Source organism: Armigeres subalbatus, chromosome 2 (assembly GCF_024139115.2).
Source record: "Armigeres subalbatus isolate Guangzhou_Male chromosome 2, GZ_Asu_2, whole genome shotgun sequence".
NCBI lineage: Eukaryota > Metazoa > Arthropoda > Insecta > Diptera > Culicidae > Armigeres > Armigeres subalbatus.
The window spans coordinates 294,099,915-294,120,601 of record NC_085140.1 but is presented as its reverse complement, the minus strand read 5'-3'; the positions used below and the strand labels follow the sequence as shown (position 1 = coordinate 294,120,601).

General features: G+C 39.4%; 1 protein-coding gene across 11 annotated transcripts in view; it reads left to right on the top strand.

The window, feature by feature from the left end:
* LOC134212425 (uncharacterized) overlaps positions 1 to 20,687 on the top strand; it is a 478,371-nt gene that overhangs the window by 126,520 nt on the left and 331,164 nt on the right. For all 11 annotated transcript variants that reach the window (XM_062690261.1, XM_062690271.1, XM_062690270.1 and 8 more), the window contains exon 3: positions 11,909 to 12,140. In XM_062690261.1, coding sequence (XP_062546245.1) covers positions 11,909 to 12,140 — 232 coding nt within the window. The remainder of the gene's footprint in view (positions 1 to 11,908; positions 12,141 to 20,687) is intronic.

Here is a 20,687-nt window from a genome sequence, read left to right as displayed (position 1 = left end):
ATTTGTTTTATATATCAAAAAGTTGTAGAAGAAAAACTTTAATTATCATAATTCTTTGCTTTAAAATGGTCCCGCAAACCTAATGTCCCCAAATGTCCCCTGATCTGTAAATGGGGGATTGAAATATAACCCTGGTACCACCTTTTAGTGATTTGCTTGCGCATATTTGCGCGTTTACGAGAGCGCTGCAATCAAAGTTTTCTTGAAAATTGTGGTTTTTATTCTCTATACCTCGTTATGATTAGAAAATGAACAACATTATTACTAGAAATATGGTTGTTTGCTATTTTATGCATGCTGTATTAAAAAAAAAAAAAACAAAAAAAATACCGAAAAAAAATTAAAAAAAAATTTGTTTTTTCGCGGGTGACATTTTTTGAAGGGTTAACGATGGCCCTTAAAGGGTTAAAAAAGGTTCCTAAATATTCATGCACATAAAATATGTTGCATAGAAACAGTTTTCATTGAAAAAATATTTTTGGCCACCCATTTGTATGAGAATTCCCCATAGTGTAAAGTGGCCCTCCTTAGCCGTGTGGTAAGACGCGCGGCTACAAAGCAAGACCATGCTGAGGGTGGCTGGGTTCGATTCCCGGTGCCAGTCTAGAAAATTTTCGAAGTGGAAATTGTCTCGACTTCCCTGGGCATAAAAGTATCATCGTGCTAGCCTCATTATATACAAATGCAAAAATGGTAACCTGGCTTAGAAACTTCGCAGATAATAACTGTGGAACTTATTAATGAACACTAAGCTGCGAGGCGACTCTGTCCCAGTGTGGGGATGTAATGCCAAGAAGAAGAAGGGGTCTAACACAAATTACGTAATGCTGAAGGGGGAGGGAGTTGGGGGCAGCAAAAAAAAATTCTTTAAAAATTAGAAATTTTCCATAAACAATTAGGAAATTGCCAATAAAGAAATCAGGGTATGAGCAATAAATAAATATAAAATTTCCACAAATAAAACAAAACTTTCATAAACAATTAAGAATTTTCAACAAAACAAAAATAAATAAGCTCTTTTAAAAGCAAAAATAGCAATTATAAAAGTAGAATTTTCCATAAAGAAATGAAAATGTTCCACGAAAAAAATACAATATTTCCATAAATAAATCAATATTAGCAATAAACAATTACAAAATTTTCCACAAAATTAATATTTTTTTCCATAAAAAATTAAAAACTATTGAACCTTCCATACAAAAGGTGTTACGAGGGGAAGTTTGGGGGTCCAAAATCACCAATTTCAACGTCACGTAATTTTAGAAAGAACCCAAAATATTCTTCATGCTTGCCGTATTCTAACGGAACTATCAAATCTATACTTTCGCCTCTAATTCTATCATGAACATGTACGTCAAAGTTTGGAAGATGATATTTCCATATCTGGATACCTTCAAGCCTCGTTGGCCGAAAATTTCGATCGGACAAGTAACGACAAGACAAGAAACCTTTTAATCGAACAAATCGTTTGGCCGAAAGAGAGGTTTGGCAGAACAGATCATTCGAAAATATCGGCCGAAAATGTTCTCTGCCGAACAGATTTTTTGCCCAGAAACTCCGCTTTACCTTACATGTCGTTTGGCAGAAAATGTTACTGGCCAAAAGTGTCATACGGTTCAACAGGTCGTTTGGTCGAAAATGTAATTTGGCTAAACAGATCGAAAAGGTCGTTTGGTCGCTCACTTGGTCAAACAGCTCATACGGTCGAAAATGTTAATTGGTCGGACTGATAATACCCCGATGGCCATTTGATCAAAAAGACTAGTTGGCCGAATGGTTCATATAGCCGAAAGGGATGTTTTTTCTAATGACTCATACCATACATTTGGCCAAATAGGCCGAATGACAGAATAGTCCATTTCATTTGTCGAAAAAATCTATAAACTGAGGTGCTGAGGTGATAAACCACAAAGAAATCCGCTGCTTGTCACTTTTATTAAAAAGAGGGGAAGTCGACGAAGAGAATCCTCTCTTGCGACATTCTAGATAGAGCTAGAAGTGAGAGGTGTAAAATGAGCAGTGAGCACATGAAGACGGATGTGAGCATTGATAGGAGAGCCGTCTCACTTATCAGTTCTAACTTCTGACTTCTCACTGTAAGATAACAGGGAAGATAAATGTGAGATATGAGAAATGCAGCATGAAAGTGAGCCGTCTCACATTCCACTTCTTACAACACACTTCTCCTTTTTATTTCTCACTTCTCGCATCTTGTTCACATCTGTTCACTTCTTATTTCTCACCTCTCGCGGAAATATCTCATAATGTTGTTTAATCTTTTATTCCTTATTTAAAAGAAACGGCATTATCCACGAGACCATATTGTTGGATGTCAGCTCCCTTTCCCCCTCATAAATATGGAAGAATTTCCCCTTCAGAAATTTGGAAGAATTTCCTTTCAATAAATTCGGATATTTCGAGGAAATCCTATTTAGAAATTCTAAATAAAATTCCTTCGGAAATCTGGGAGCATTTTTTTTGGAATATCGGGAGAAATTCCTTCCAAAAATTCTCTGGCTTCCATATACAAGTGGGACTCACTTACTATTCACGGTAGTATTTCCCTTCAGAAATACATATATTTGGAAGAATTTAGCGAGGAGGGGTTCAGAACTTCAGAAGAATTTCCATCGAAAAATAAGAGCAAAAAAAAATTTGGAAAAAATTTAGAACAATTTCCCTTCGGAAATTCGAATAAAAGTACCCTTCGCAAAGTCTGAAACATTTGGAAATTCGAAAAAGTTTTCCCCTTAAGAAATTCAAAAATTTGAAAGAATTTATTTTGAAACATTTGGAAATTCAGTTAATTTTCCTGTAAAAATTTAGAGAAAAAAATATTTCGGAAATTTGGAAAACTTTTTGTCTTTGGAAATTGCCCAAATTTTCCTAATGGAAATTCCCAAATAGTAACCCATTAGCAATTGGAGTATGAAAGTTAAAGAATATACATGACAGCTATCAGTATGCAATCTACGAAATACTCCGTTACAACGCAACGCAAAAAAAAACATTCCTAATGGAAATTTGAAAGGATGCCCTTAGTAAATTTGGAAGAATTTTTCTTCGGAAATTTGTAGAAAACAATCCCTTTGAAAGTTTGTAATACTTCCATCCTGAAATTTGGATGAATTTTTCTTCGCAATTGCGGAAGAATTTCGGAAATTTCTTTTAAAATTTCGGAAGAATTTCTCTTCGGATATTCGAAAGAATTGGAAATTCGGAAGAAATTTGAAATTTGGAAGAAATTATCTTGCTTTAGAAATTCGAAAGAATTACCGGAAATTGCCTAAAAATCCCCTTTTTGAAATTCTGGAGAATTCCCCATTGGAACTTCGGTGAAATTTCCTTTTTTGAAGATTGGGAGAATTTCGCTTGGAAATTCCGATTTTGGGAATTCCCCTTTGAAAATTCGCAGAGTAGTTTTCAATTTCCCTACGGAAATTCTGTAGAATTATTTTTTGTTAATTGGGAAGAATTTTCTTTTGGAAATTCGGGTGATATTTAGAATAATTTCTCTACGACAATTCGAAAAAAAAAACAATTACGGAAATTGGGAGGATTTCCCTTCGGAAATTCTGGAGATTTTCTTTCGGAAATTGGAAGCATGCGTTTCCCTTTCGAAATTAAGAATTCGCCTTCCAAAATTTGGGAGAACTCTCACATGTGAAAAATTATCCCTTCGAAGTTCGTAAATCCATTTAGAAATATTATAAAAGTGCTTCCGTTAAGAAATTCAGAAATGAATTTATTTACGAAATTCGGAAATATTTCCCTTAATAAAATTTGGAGGAATGTGCCTTCGGAAATTCGAAAATATTTTCCTTGAACAAATTTGGAAGAATGTCCCTTTGAAAATATCTCCCTTAAAAAATTCGGAAATTTGGAAAAGTTTGCCTCCGGAAATTCAGTCCAATTTCCCTTTGGAAATTCAAATTAAATTCTTTTCACAAATTCAAAAAAATTTCTGTTCGAAAATTCGGAAGAAATTGCCTTCAGAAATTGAAAAGAATTTCTCTTCAGAAATCTGGAAGAATTGCCCTTTGGGAATTCAAAAGAATTCCATTTCTGAAGTTTGGGATATTTTTTCTACTGAAATTCGGAAAAATTTTCGTTTCGGAAATTCGTGAAGATTTTCCTATTGGATATTCCTTCTGAAATTCGGAAGATTTACCCTTTGAAAATTAGAAGACATTTCCATTGGAAATTCAGTTGAATTTTCCATCGGAAAAACTTCGGAAAAACGGAACAATTTTCTTTTGGAGATTCGAAAGAATTTTTCTTCTGGAATTTGAAAGAACTTTTCTTTTTATTTTATTTTTTTAAGTATTTTCCTCCAGTATTTTTTTGAAGTATTTTCCTTCCAGAAATTCGAGATTTGACCCGATTTTGTCACTCCCCGATTTTATCTACACCCGATTTTGTCTACCCCCGATTTTTTGACATTCTTTTTACTTTTGTAAAAGATACCACAAACAATACTAATTTTCATTAATTAACTTTCGCCGCCTGTAGTTTATCACGAACGACTTCTGCGTACCTGGGAAATATTCTGTAAACAATTTCGACAAGAAATAACGGGTACCGTTTACGCATTTGGCCTTTCCAAGGCATAACATGATTCAATTTGTGGAATGAATTATAAAATTGGAATTTTTTTTTTCCAATTTTGTCACATACCCTGTTTTATCACCCCAAAATTCACCAGGGGGGGGTGTTAAAATCGGGATATTACTGTATTTACCATGCTACAGAAGAAGAAGAAGAAGACCATGCTACAGAACTATTTTCGAATAACCCGGATTCGAATAAATTTCCCCTTCGAAAATTTAGAAGGTTTTTTTTATCGGAAATTAGAAAGTATTTCCCTTTGAAAAACGATAGGACTTCTTTTCGGAAAACTGTCAAAGGCCTTATAGAGATTCGATTTATTTTGTTTATATATATTCGCCATATTATCAACTCCATCGTCTGTGAAAGCTGTTTCGGTTCTTAAGCAGATGTTTGGACAGATATAAAGAAGAAACACTTGCTAGGACGTGGCCAAGTGTGTGGAGAAAATCGGGTCTACCTAATTGTAGATTGCAGCGAGATTTACAATGACGGTGGATATGTTTATCTCTGCAACTCCATCTACGAATTGTGCAAAGGGTTCATGCTACGCTTTGCTATAAGGAAGTATTATTCTATATTATTTATGGAATTCAGATAAATTTCCTTTCGGAAATTTTTTTTTTACAAAATTTTGTAGAATTTTCCTTTTGAGAATTCGCATAAGGTTCCTTCTGAAAATGAGAAGAATTCCTTTTCGGAATTTGGGAATTTCCCTCCCGAAAATTTGGAAGAATTTCCTTCCGAATATTTGGATGAATTTTCCTCCGGAAATTCGAAAGAAATTTCCTTCGGAAATTCAGAATATGAAATTCGAAAGAATTTTCCTTCGGAAATGTGGAAGAAATTCTCTTCGGAAATTTGGAAGAATTTCCCTTCTAAAATTTGGAAGAACTTCCCTTTGGATATTTGAAAGAAAATTATTAGATTTAATTAGAAAAGTTTTTTCCATCGGAAAATTGGATGCATTTTTTTTTTGAAATTTAGAACCATTTCCTGTGGAAAATCGGAAACATTTCCCTTTGGAAATTCCTAATGCTTTCAAAATTTGGAGGAATTTCTTAAATTGAGAAAATATGGAATGAACTTCCCTTCGCAAACCCGAAAACAATTTTTTTTGTAAATTTGGAAAAGTTCCCTTAAGAAAATTTATTTTAAAAAATTCGGAAATTTGGAAAAACTTTTCTTCGGAAATTCTGAACAAAAATTCCCTCTTAAAATTCGGAAGTATTATCCTCTGGAAATCCTAAAGAAACTCCCTTCGAAAATTTGAAATAATTTTCCTTCAGAAATTCGGAAATTCAGTTAGGGTAACGGTACCAATAGTGGAGACATTAGTAGATCCACAAAAGAAAATATTTTTTTTTTAAATTGATAAAAATGGGAAATTTACAAATTTAGTATCTTAGCCAAAAGATAAACTAATAAGAGAATGGTTCTTCACTTCATCTCATAGCTCATATTTCCATCCCATCAAAAACAAAATAATGACAAGAAATTTGGTTTGTTTCTTATTTTTGTGTTTTTTCTTCGCCGTGTTAGCAAAAAGAAGCGACGAGATTGGTGCAGTATTTTTTTTGTTTTGCGATTAGATGAAAATATGTTCAGTGAGATGAAAAACGAAACCTATATTTGCTAACAAAAATGAGATTGATGTAATTTAACACCACCAACTACCAAATATTAGTTGCAACACTAATGGATACACTGTTCCTTTAGTGGCGTTAAAAATGAATTTAGGTTCCCATAGTGGTGCTATCCATTGATTTCTAATGATACTTGCCACTATTGGTACAGTTGCACTACTATAGGTTTTATTAAGGAAGTTAATTTTTTTAATAGTTTTTCAAGCGAAATCTTAGGATAAGTTGCATTTAAATGGAAATTTAAAGCACGAAGCATTAACTAAAACCATCGTAGTGTATAATTATGATAAATCTCATTAGAACCCCACTACCTCTATTATTGGTTATAAAAATGCGGTTACCCTAATTTTCCTTTAGAAATTTGTAAAAAAAATCATTTCATTAATTCGGAAACATTTCACTTCGGAAATTCGAAGAACTTCCCTTCAAAAATTCGAAAGATTTTCCCATCGAAAATGCAAAAGATTTGGAAACTCGTCATGAATATAAAAATAAATTTCCTTTCGATCATTCGAAAAAAAATTTCCTTCGAAAATTCGGGAAAATTTTCCTACCTGTCCATTAAAAAAAATGATAGAATTTTCCTTCGGAAATTCGGAAAAAAATTCTTTCCGGTTCAATTTCCTTTCGTTAATTGGGAATAAATTTCCTCTGAAAATTCAGAAGGATTTCCCTTCGGAAAATATTAAATTATTTTAACAATTTTGATAAAAATTCCTTTCGGAAATTCGGAAGAATTTCGCTTCGTAAATCTTGGAGAGTACCGTCAACTGGGGGGAAGATGATCATTGAGGTGAAGATGATCATTTGATGTGTCAGTCAAAAGTGCCAAATTTTTTTATGAAACGGTAGTCAACAATATTCTCCGTTCAAGTAATGTTACCGCTAGGTAGAAATCCGAGTTTTTCGATTATAATCATGAATATGTATTTTGTGGAAGAAAGAGAGAGATAGTCATAAATGACGATATTTTCGTTTCAAATATTGACTTCGTAGACTTCTTTACGTAGTAAATTCAACATTCATACAAATAACCTAGTGTATTTTGACTACTAGGTCATAATGATTTTAGTAGAGCTGTCTTGATCAACTTCACCCCAAACCAGATTACTCAAAAAATGTGTGATAATTTAATTTATTTTAATAAATGCGAACACATTTCAGAAAACTAAAGTTGTTGATTATTGCAATGTATAGCAGTACATGTTTTGAAAATATTTGTTTCGATTTAAAATGTAAACAAACATTGTTATTGCATGTTTTGTCTTAAAAATGATCATCTTCCCCCCAGTTGACGGTATCCTTTAGAAATTTAAAAGATTTTTCCATTAGAAATTTTGAAAAATTTCTCCGGAAATTCGGAAGAAATTGTCTTCAAAAATTGAAAAGAATTTCTCTTCGAAAATTTGGAAGAATTGCCATTGGAAAATTCAAAAGAATTTCGCTTCGACAATTCGTAAACATTATTGATTCAAACAAAAATTTCTTTGAATATTCAGAAGATTTTCCCGTAAATTCGGAAAAATATCCCTTCCTTTCATTTCGAAAATTCGGAATATTTTACCTTCAGAATTTCAGAAAAATTTTCCTTCGGAAATTCAGAAGATTTTTCCATCGGAAACTTGGATGAATTTCCCATCGGAAATTTTGAAGAATTTCTCTTCGGAAATTCGGAACAATTTTCTTTCGGAAATTCGGAAAAAATGCCTTCTGTAATTTGGAAGAACTTCCTTTCAGAAATTCGAAAGGATTTTTTCGGGAAGAATTTCCCTCCGGCAATTGCGAATAATCCTTCCCTCTGGAATATCGGAAGAATTTCTATCCCGGATTTCGAGATATGTACTCTTCAGAAATAATTTCCCTTCGAAATTTCCGATTAATTTGGGAGAATTTCCTTCTGGAATATTGGAAGAATTTTTTTTCAGGAAATTCGAGATATTTACCCTTCAGAAATAATTTCCCTCCGGAAATTTGGAAGAGTTTTCTTCTGGAATACCGGAAGAATTTCTTTCCGGAAATTCGAAATAATTTCATTTCAATAATTCGGATTAATTTCCCTTGGGAATTTAGAAGGTGTTTTTTTTTTCGGAAATTGAGAAGTATTTCCCTTCGAAAACTGGAACGAATTTCCCTTCAGAAGTTCGGAAGATTTTTCCTTCGGAAGTTCGGAAGAATATTCTTTGGTATTTCGTAAGAATTCGGATTTCCCATTGGATTAAAGTTTGAACGAGTTTCCCTTTTGAGAATTCGTTAGAAGTTCAGAGATTCTGACGAGTTTTCTTTCGGAAATGGGGAAGAATTTCCTTTCGAAAATTGAAGAACTTCCTTTCGGATATTCGGAAGAATTTCCCTCCAGAAACTCAGAAAAAAACATTTTTCGGAAATTCGGAAATTCCCCTTCTGGAATGTGGAAGAACTTTCTTTTCGGATATTCGGAAGAATTCCCCTTTTAGAATTTGGAATCACAATCGGACGAATATCCCTTCGGAAATTCGGAAGAATATCCCTTCGGAGATCCGGAAGAATCTCGAAAATTCGGATGAATTTCCCTTCACTTTGGAATGGAACTTTTTTTTCGGAAATTGGAAAGAATTCTACTCGGATTCTAAAGAATTTCTCTACGAAATTCGAAAAAAAAATCTCGGTCAAATTCGAAAAAAAAATGTTTCAAAACTCAAGTTCCGTAAGTTCCGTTTTAAGTTGCCTTAAAAATACGTTAAGTGGCCCCGTCTTCACCTACACAGGCGGCCGCGTCAATGTTATAAGTTATAAGCAGCTCGTTCAAATCGAGGACGACAACATCTTTCGGCGGCGGCTTTCGAACGGACAACGCAACGTTCGCCGGACACTTGGGCCGTCGTCTCCCTTGCAAAGGTAGCATAAAATTAAATGGATCGAGGAAAAAAATAAATGAAATCCGTATAAATTCAGCGAAGGGCCGGGTACCCTCCTAGGATGGACTCACCGGACATACGGGTGGGCTGGGTAGATATCGTGCGAGTACTCCACAAGGTACCGCGCTTATCGGTTAGGGACACGGCACGGCGGCTGCCGCTGCTGCAGATTGGTCGCGCATCGCCCCGCTGTTGGCCGTGTCCTTCGAGGGAATTGGACAGCCGCAGGTTGGACCTGATTGCACACTGTGACTGTGACTGGATATTAATAACAGCCGCTCTAGTGGGATATACATAGAGCCGGAGCGGCGTGGTGACATGATTTCTCAATGTCAGCTCATTTGCCATTACGATAACCGAGTGCATATGCAATATGCATATGGCGGGGACATGCTGGCGAAATGATACGGGCAAGCTGACCAGTTTTGATTTCGCGCATATGTTTTAATGGATGAATCAGTTGGACAAGGGTTATCTTAACGTGGGTATGAACAGGAAAAATGGGTTCAATATTCACAGGAAAAAGATTAAAAGCTATGTGAACATTTTATAATTTCGGTTATCGCAATTGTAGTTGGTTGACATGGGAAACATTAACATAACTTCATCATTGAGATATTCGTACGATTCCGGTGGTAGTAGTGTTACGATCGTGCGGTACTTAAAACGCTGTAATCAATTTCACCCGAAAACAAGCTCTCGCTTTCAATGCAAACACTTGTCGTGGACTCGATGATTTGAATCTAGCTACTAGTAGCTCCCTCCCGCCAGTGAGTCATGTCCCAAATAACCGAATTCCAACCTTCTCGTGTGATATTTTTCCCACGATCCACTCACCTAATGTCTGCCCGGTCATAATTTGACATTCATCATAGTGCTGCTGCTGCTGTCGGTTGCTATTCATAATGCCAAACCCACTCCATTGAACCGTCCTTCTGTGTGCGCGCGGGGTTGCCTCCGATGAGTCAACCTTTCCAGCTGACGGTGGCCCCAGCGCCAGCCCCACAAAATTTTGCATCAATAGAATGCTCCAACTCCAAGTACTTTATTTATCTTTTCCGATGAATCAAAACCCGTTTTTTTTCTGTATTTCGGGTAGGCCCAATTCGCGCTTAGATAGTGAAATGGTTGGTAGCCCGGTTCGTGCGTTGTTGTCGTTTTTGGCGTCGTCATCGGGCCCAGCCTGGTGCGGCGGCATAAAAAGTACCACCGGAGCAAAACAAGAAACACGCAACATTTACCGACTTTTTCCGCTGCTTTTAAAGAGACGACGGCAACGCACAAAAACAACCTGCGTTTTCCGATGACGTTGGTATTTGTACGTGCGTTGCTGCCGTTGTTGGTTGGTGGCGACGGCTTTTAAATAAAAGTGCGTGAAATTGTTGAAATTCCTTTTCGGCTGTTGTTGCCGGCCTAGCAAACACACGGTCTCTTTCTCCCGCACAAATCTCGCGTCCGTTTTGGATGCTACACGAATCGGACACATTCCGACAGCAATCGTTTTGGTGCCCGTCACTGTAGGATATTTCGATTGGACAGAAGTGGAAATTGCGATGCAAAACAAATTCGCTATCAAAACAAAAGCCTTACTGGAGGAAGTTATGAAAGTTCAACAACATATCCAGAAATTTAATTGAACATACTATTAGGTTTGTTTAAATTTGACATGGTTATGTAAAGCTTAATCAGGAAACTATTGAGATATAGAAAGTTAAGAGTAGGAACTGAGCAAACCATCTGCATTGGGAGAAATATCGAAGTAAAGAACATAGTATTTTTTTATGTTGTTTTGTAACAAATTTAAGAGACGTCAAGGCCAAAACAACAAAAAGTCTACAGTTCACGTCGAAATACGCAACGAGTTTCCCATAGTGAAGGTGTTCAGTCTGACGCTGCCATAGAACAGCTACAGGAATGTCGGCGGATTTTTCTCGACTATGAAGTGCTTGAGCCGCCAGTGATGAATCGATAGGCAGAGGCATGCTGTGAAGACCTCAGCAAAGTGCATTTGTTTGGCCGTCGTCGCGGGCTTCGTTTTTGCCTTACTTTTTGCCGTTCTCTGCTTTCGATTGTTTTGTGCAGCTATTTTTGGGAGGATGTGCTCCGAAATAGCCGACGGGGGAATGCCGAAACTTTCTACGGTTTCGGTCTTGTGCTGAGTTGTTTACAGAAGCGTGAAAAGCTTAGGGTTGAAGTCAATTGAATTAAATTAGATTTTTTTTTGGAAGCTGATTGATTGCAAATTCAGCTCTTATTGTTTCGTAATTCTATTGAATGTAACACTTTGGCTTTGTAGCAGGCTAACGTATTAACTGTAACTACTTATATGCAGCAAATACTCAATTTAAGACACAATTCTTAGTCTCTCTCACACACAATAGAAGCATAGTAAACGTTTTGAAGAAGAACAAATCCCAATCCTAAGCACACCGGCGTCGCATTTCGGAAAATTCGAAAGCATAACAGCGTGACACAGATTATCGAGTATAGGGAAAGCTATTTTCGACTTTGCTCTCGCTTAGCAAATGCCTACGAGCGTCGCAGTGCCAGGCAACGAGGGGGGACACCCGTTTGTGACAATACCGAACGATGGCGGCACAGCAACACATCCGTACCGCGTCGTACAACTCAGACTCGGTTGTTCGGCATTAAATTTAGCGCACTATCTAGACTAGAAGAAAACCGATACCGTCTCAAGATCCTAACCTAGATTCCATCGCTAATTTCGGTCTTGTTTGTTCTCTTCCCGCGACGATACAGATACTGCCAGGTCACCTCCGAGGACGGAGGGGGTGGCGGTGGCGGCGGCGGCGGCGGTGGTGACGGTAGCAGCAATTCGGCCGTCCGCGGCATCGTGATGGACAAGGACGAGAAACGGATGCGCCGGGAGATTGCCAACAGCAACGAACGACGACGCATGCAGAGCATAAACGCCGGCTTCCAGAGTCTCCGGCAGATGCTGCCGCATCACGAGGGGGAGAAGCTAAGCAAGGTGAGTTTTCTTCTGGGAATGTTTTTCTTTACGCGGGAAATTCGTCAAATGTCAAACATGGTCGTTAAATGTTGCAAACATAACATCCTCTGGAGCAGAGGAGTAAAGTAGAGGCAGCGTTGTGTTATAATGACAGGCCTGGTAGAGGGTCACTTTTTTCGGGTCAGTCACTAAAAAGTCTCTTTTTTCGACCTCAAGTCACTAAAGTCACTTTTTCTCGGAAAAAGTCACTATTTTCAACTATTTTGAAACTATTGACCAGGTTTCGTTAAGAGCTTAAGAGTTTTATCCGTCGGAAGATGCTTTATTCGTAACAGATATGAAATGACGGATTTAAAAAAAATACCACTTAGTACTTTTTGGCTGAAAATCTGTTCGCAACTTCTTAGTGACTCCCAATTCGATACGAATATCGGTGTTCTTATTAGATTTACAACAGCGATTGATTGAAGGGATTTTGTGTCACAGTTTATGATTGAGAATCTAAATATATTTACAAGGCTAATAGCAGGCCCTGCTTATTGAACCTTTTTGAAAAATTTTAGATACATTTCCTGACATTTTAACCATCCGAAACTGCATAAACTTCCATCAAGAAAAATCGTTAATTTTTAAAGATTTTTATTTCTTTGAATTTGATTGACGACTGGTTGGTCGCTCGAACTTTTATTATTGTTATTGTTAACGAGACTTTCGGCCCTGGGCAGGCTCATCTCGTATCTCGAATTTCTTGTTTAGGCTTTTTGAAATCCTTAACTATTTTTTCAGGTTAAACCAGGGATTGAATTCTAAAGAGAAAGAGCGAGTCTTTCACTTATCATCTCTGTATACGTATACGATATGTAGCATACCGCGAGAATTTTTTTTTCGCAAGCTGTCATGATAGAGAACTGATTCGGGATGTTATACCCCATGATAAATTTCTTTTAGAAAGCTCCAAATGCGGGGAGCACTGGCTCTGATGATGCATTTCAACTTGTTCTACACAGCTGTACACCAACCAACACGAAAGGAGCGAAAACAAAGCGAGAATCATTATTTTTCTGTGCGGGCTGCCTATCCGATTCTGTTTTTTCGCACTTGTATACAAGTTTGATAAATTTGTTATCATGGCTTGTTATGATTCTGAACAGTTTTTGCCTCTCTTTTATCGTTGTTCGTTATCTATTGAGAGCGATTCCGCAAACCCTGATCTAAACAGATAACACTGAATCAACAATTTGACGCTACAATACACGGTTCGAGGCCGCATTTCTCTATCCTCGAATAAGCCCCACGCTCGCCAAGTCGTTTTACATCTGGTCTACCCATCTCTCTCGCTGCGCTCCACGCCGTCTCGTACCTGCCGGATCGGAAGCGAACACCATCTCTGCAGGGTTGCTGTCCGACATTCTTGCAACATGCCCTGCCTATCGTACCCTTCCGGCTTTAGCTACCTTCTGTATACTGGGTTCGCCGTAGAGTTGGATAACCTCGTGGTTCATTTTTCGCCACACACCGTCTTCTTGCACAACGCCGAAAAATAATCCTAAGCACCCTTCTCTCGAATACTCCGAGTACTTGCAAGTCCTCCTCGAGCATTGTCCATGTTTCATGTCCGTAGAGGACTACCGATCTTATTAGCGTCTTGTATATGACACATTTGGTGTGGTGGCGAATATTTTTTGACCGCAGTTTCTTCTGGAGCCCGTAGTAGGTTCGACTTCCACAGATGATGCGCCTTCGTATTTCACTACTAACATTGTTATTAGCCGCTAGCAAGGATCCGAGGTAGACGAATTCCTCGACCACCTCGAAGGTATCCCCATCTATCGTAACACTGCTTCCCAGGTGGGCCCTGTCGCGCTCGGTTCCGCCCACAAGCATGTACTTTGTCTTTGACGCATTCACCACCAGTCCAACTTTTGTTGCTTTACGTTTCAGGCGGGTGTATAATTCTGCCACCTTTGCAAATGTCCGGCCGATAATGTCCATGTCATCCGCGAAACAAATAAATTGACTGGATCTGTTGAAAATCGTACCCCGGCTCTCCGCATGACACGCTAGAAGGCAATGTTGAACAACAGGCACGAAAGTCCATCACCTTGTCTTAGTCCCCGGCGCGATTCGAACGAACTGGGGTGTTCGCCCGAAATCTTCACACGGTTTTGCACACCATCCACCGTTGCTTTGATCAGTCTGGTAAGCTTCACAGGGAAGCTGTTCTCGTCCATAATTTTCCATAGCTCTACGCGGTCTATACTGTCGTATGCCGCCTTGAAATCAACGAACATATGGTGCGTTGGAACCTGGTATTCACGGCATTTTTGAAGGATTTGCCGTACAGTAAAGATCTGGTCCGTTGTCGAGCGGCTGTCAACGAAGCCGGCTTGATAACTTCCCACGAACTAATTCACTAATGGTGACAGATGACGGAAGATGATCTGGGACATCACTTTGTAGGCGGCATTAAGGATGGTGATCGCTCGAAAGTTCACACTCCAGCTTGTCGCCTTTCTTGTAGATGGGACATATAAACCCTTCCTTCCACTCATCTCCGGTAGCTGTTCAATTTCCCAGATTCTGACTATCAATTTGTGCAGGCTAGCTCTTCCGGGCCCATCATGATGAGCTCAGCTCCGATACCATCCTTAAAAGCTGCTTTATTGGTCTTTAGCTGTTGTATGGTATCCTTAACTTCCCTCAAGATGGGGGCTGGTTGGCTTTCATCGTCCGCTGAACTGACGTAGTCATCTCCTCCGCTGCCTTGACTTTCACTACCTGTACTCTCAGCGCCATTCAAATGTTCCTCGTAGTGCTGCTTCCACCTTTCGATCACCACACGTTCGTCCGTCAAGATGCTTCCATCCTTATCCCGGTACATTTCGGCTCGCGGCACGAAGCCTTTGCGGGATGCGTTGAGCTTCTGATAGAACTTGCGTGTTTCTTGAGAACGGCACAGCTGTTCCATCTCCTCGCACTCGGCTTCTTCCAGGCGGCGTTTCCTCTCCTGAAAAAGGCGGGTCTGCTGTCTCCGCTTCCGTCTATAACGTTCCAGGTGCGTCCTTCTCCTCCAGAATCTGTCTGCACTCTTCGTCGAACCAATCGTTCCGTCGACTTCGTCCCATATACCCGACGTTGTTCTCCGCTGCGTCGTTAATGGCTGCTTTAACTGTATTCCAGTAGTCTTCAAGAGGGGCCCCATCGAGCTCACCCTCTTCCGGCAGCGCTGCCTCGAGATACTACGCGTATCTCGATCCTTTCGAAAAAAAAACGACTTCAAGAAGCAAATAATATTCATTTTTTTCTCGGAAGGTAGAGCACCCTTTTGGAATATATGATCGCCGAGTCCGAGAAGAAGGGTTCGCTGGCGGTTGAAGTCGGCTTGACTGTTTGCATTGTTTTGAATATGCATTGGGTTTAGACAGTTGCTGGGATTGCATTCAATACCCTAGTGACAAAAGATGGAAGATAGTAGAATCGATAATTATCGATAAATCAACGAGTACTCGATAACGATAACGTTAAATCAACACTCGCTTTATCGTCAACGAAACATCATCGTACAACCGTTATCGTTATCGAAGTAGGCGTTAAATTAACGACGATAATTTATCGATTAACAACCTCACACTTAATTTCTTTTACCGGGATCTCAGCCGTGCCCCAGTAAACATGTTTTTTGCCGAGATTTCTGTCAAAATTGCTGATAATCAGCAAATAATTTGCCGAAAATCAGCTAACAAACGCTATTTTTGCCGGAATATCAGTTATTTATTTTGCAGGCGCACGGCTGTGCGGATTTTTGCCGAGCTGCAGAAATAAAAACTGAGTGTGCTGGAACAGATTATGGTCCAGGAAGATTTCGGATCTTAAACATAGTGTCGATGGATTATCTACAGAAACGTAATCACAATCCGGGATCCATGGATCGGGCGCATAAGTCTCGTGGCATTGTGGGATCATGCATTGGCTGCGAAAGTCATAGGTAGCGCCGTACAGAATTTAGTGGGAGGTTCGAACTTTCGGTAGCTTTCTAGTTGGGTAGTAGAAGTCCAACCGATGCTTTGGTCAGGAGCTGGTCAGCAGCAAAAACCAAAAAAAAAATAGGTGGAGCTTCGGGGTCGGACTACTTGTACTTGCGCATGTGCTGGAAAGTTTGTTGTACGAATGTCGATTGGAAGGACATGAATTGGATCAAGAATTGTTTTGGAGGCTTAATGTTAAGTGGCGCGAGGAGATCAGCAAGGCGAATTTCAGCTAGTGTACACAACCTCGCTGTAGACGGGAGATGGGTAGGAAGCAGGCGCCAAATAGACGTAGCTGATCTTGTACTGTAGATACTTGTCGTTTAATTAATAGAGAGCTGTAGCTGCTGGAAATAGTATCAGTCAGTAGCCCTCCATTGAGTGGTATAGGGGAATCTAATGTTTTTTGTGAAGGTGTTCTATGACCTTTTTTATTCATATATTTATTTGGTTAGGCACTCTGTGTTCTTGACCGCTACTATGGTATTCTGCTGTACAGAATCCACACAGAATCTATTTTTAGATATCCATTATTCGTTATTGTTGTCGTTGCCAGTTCATCTTGTCGTGAGTCCATTGTGTCCGTTTGTCCATGTCGTCTATCCAATGATCGTTGCATTGTTTGGTTGCCATTTAATCCGGGTAACGTTGGAGGAATGCCTCCGAGAAGAACAAGTTGTCAGTCGTCATCAGGCAGCCGCGACGGTAAGGCGCGTTCCCCAAAACGCCATCGTATGGCATGCGGATCCGGCGACTGACGAGGGTTTGGTGGAGGGGCTGGGAATCGAACCCATGACCATTCGCTTATAAGGCGAACGTGTAGCCAACTACGCTACGGGACCCCCCGACGTTCTATGACCTATCTCCGATATTTTCATGTCTGTTCCTCTCTTACTAATTTAATAATAAGATAATATCGATTGTGCATCACAAAAGAACCTTGGCTCCGTATACATGCCTGAGCCTACCAAATAAACGAACTTGGAAAAAAAATCATGTCTGATGGGAGGTATAAAAGTATTATAAGAGCTTATCACCTAAGTTGGGTTTCGCGTTCAAAATAAATAACTTTTGAGCTAGAGCTTGATTGACTGCTCGTAGTTGCTACTCCATTATGACTAGATCAGCTGTTCTTGCACACGGAACCAACATATGTTTTCTTGGGACTAGCTCACATCTTCAATGTACAAGTACTGGTGATCTCATTTGTTAGGTCATACTGGCGCCTGCCACGTCAGAATGCAAGTCAATGTAGGGAAGGGGGAGGAAATGATGATGCAATCACTCGCCCACTGCAAGCCGAATATACCTCTGCACTTGCCACGAGTTCATGCGGAATTTGTTGGAATTTTTGGGTTAGGTTCAAGAGGCAGAGGTCCGTCTTGGTTAACGAGCTGCCAATGTGATAGATAGGAGAAAGCAACTGATGGAATTTCTAATTGGATGTTTGGAAACGCGCTTTATAGTTCATTTCCAATTCTAGCAGATTACTGTTAGAATATTCCTGTTGAAGGTATAGGAATTGAGATGGCAACGGTATGGAAGTCCATTTCCAGTTCTAGCGATTGCTAGAACATGAGAAATATAGAGAAAGATACAAAGTAGGAGAATGGAGCGGACCTGGGATTGAACCCACGACCTCCTGCGTATGAGGCAGAAGCAGTAGCCATATGGCTACCAAGCCCGCTATGTTCAAAATAAATAACTTTTGTAAGAAGAAAAACTACACTGTTGGCAAACCGGAAGTGAAACAGTATTTTTTGTCCCGGGTATCCCGGGATTTTCGGGATTTCAAAAATAATATCCCGGGAATCGGGAAATCCCGAATTTTCCTAAGTCCCGGGATGGAAACTCTAGTTTTGGGCGCAGTTTAACCATCACCAGAGTGGTCAGAGTCGATGTTAGCGACACGATATGTCTTGCCGTCGATAATGTCGGAGAAGTGCCGTCCATGAATCAGAACGTGGTCGGTTTGTGATTCTGTCTGCAGTGGTGATCTCCAGGTGTACCGATACGAAATAAATAACCCTAGTAAAGGCGCAATAAGTCAAATTTGCTGAAATTTCGAATGGTTGATACGTCAACTATGAAATCGTGGGCAGTATGGGAACCCACGTTTGGTGGCACAACCGACGATGCACTTACTGCTCGTGATAGACGGTGTAATCCCTTCTACTGGGAACTTGTTTGTTCTTAGGTGGTAGAATCGAGCAATTCCTGCGTTCCCCTTCCGATCCGATTTGAACTGCGCAGTGTCATTACCACATCGTGGACAAAAAACATTTTGTCCAGTTTGTTCGACAATCCACGGACTGTCGTTTGCTGTGATTTTACCTTTTACTGCGTAACTAACGACTCTATATCGCACTTCACCGTTGGACAAAGACACTCAGGTTTATATTTATTCTGTGGAGAACCATTAAGAAGAGTCGTCTTAGAACTTGTTTTGGCACCCCAGCGCCTCCAGGATCCGTCTATCATAATGGAAGATCTGCCAAAAAGCTTGATTCAAATGAACTTGAGGCCTAACTCATTTTAAAACTATCGATCAAAACCGAATCTAAACAAATGGCCAAATCTCACTTGATCCTGGTCCGATTTCAAATTCCAATATATGGTTGCAACTAGCAATTTGTGGTTACTAATATTGATCTGTTTTTAACCACAACTTTTCTTAATCATACCTACCACAAAGTTACGGTTCTGAACCTAGCTTCGAAAAAACCGGAATATCTCCGATATCCGATGGCCACGGTCGGTTATATGAACAAACCATGAATTTTCCTATTCCTGTTATTTTGGGCATCCCCTGTATATGTTGGCGGCGAAGTGATGCCAACAATTCCTTGGCGAAAATACGGTTCCTGATCAAATTGCATGGAATTGAGCAAAGTAGGACATGTGAATTTAGTTTACAATCAATTAAGTGATTTTAGACACAATTAGTAGTTGCAGATTTGGCTCGCAAGCAATAATTAAATACATATGAAAGGCACAATATGCTTAGAATCGCTGTTTGCCACAAAAGCAAACTTATCTAAACCTGAAGATGTGAACAAAATGGACATTTGTGTAGCAGTTGAAGTTCACTGCTCTCCAAATCACGTTTGTAATAATTCGACTATTCTATACAGCATGCACTCTGAACTGCAGCTGCAGGCTCGTTAATCACTGGGGGCAGTTTGAGGCTAAATCCATTAACGGTCGCATCGAATCTACTTTGGTACTCGCAATGCAGTACACCCACCAAGCACATGAACGTCATCGATTGATCGGAACAAGTTGTTCATCAGAGATCGATATGATGGGGCTGCGTGGGGTATAATTTTCTCGATATGAATTCTTCACTAGTGGAATCTACAGGCATTAAGTTTATGTGGAATAAGATGCATTTACTTATTGCGAATTTTGTTTTAATAATATTTGTTTTTTATACTTTTTATTTTTCAATCTGTTTTTTTCATTTTCAATTGTGAGTTTTAAAATTACTAATTAGTTTTTTTTTATCTTTGGTAATTTTGTGAGGAAAGAAAAGCTACGCAGTTTTATGAAAATTTTGCGTTGGCGCAAGCAGACATGTTTACGCACGGCACGATATTACAATTCAAAAAAAAAAACATACCAATATACAAGTAAAACATCCGAATAAAATTATAAATTAAAATCTTATCAAGTTGAAATTCTGTTGCTACGTTTTAGTTCGAATATCTTATCTACTTTAATAATATCGTAATATTTATTATGGTATAATGCCTGGCTTGGGGTGTGAACGCTTATCTTCAAGAGCGTTATAAAACCTTAACTGTTACTTGGGTATATAATATATATACAACCGTGCATCGACCATTACTAGAGTATAGATGCAATACTCATCAGTTCTTCAGACTTCTCTGGTTGTTTCATAAATTTCTTATCTTACTTCTTCCTTTGAGAGAAAGAAATATTTATAAACAAATCCTTTCAAATCAAAACCTCATCCCTCACTCATGGATCATGTATCCTTAATCGATGTAAAACCTCGCATAAATAATCATTCTGTGTAAAGAAGAAAAACATTACCCACCTTCCACCTAACCGACGGACGTTGAATCGACGAGACGAACGATCAAGGTCGGTAGTCACGTCCGAACGCTTTTCGCGCCATTCAATCAGAATGATCAATCATGTTTTATGAGCCCCGCGCGGCACGGCGGCGTTCCTGAGAACTGACTCGACTCTCAGTCACAATCCATCCATGTGCTACGCTAGCAGCTGCTGCAGCCTGACATCCACGATGGGAAAGCGGGGTGCGGCCGTAACGAGAGTGGAGGACTTTTAAACTCGTTCCTAATAGCTCTATAGAGTGATTGGAGTGCGCCCGACGGCGCGGCGTCAAGAGGTTGCAACAATGTTGCAACGACCGTAGAAATTGTAGCGCCTGATAACATTTGCGCACTGATGGCATTCCCGCGAAAGCGGGGGTGGCTGATGGCAAGGATGGATTGCCTGGGCCTACCACACCCGTCCACCCACCTACTTGTCGCTGAATGCCATAAGAAAG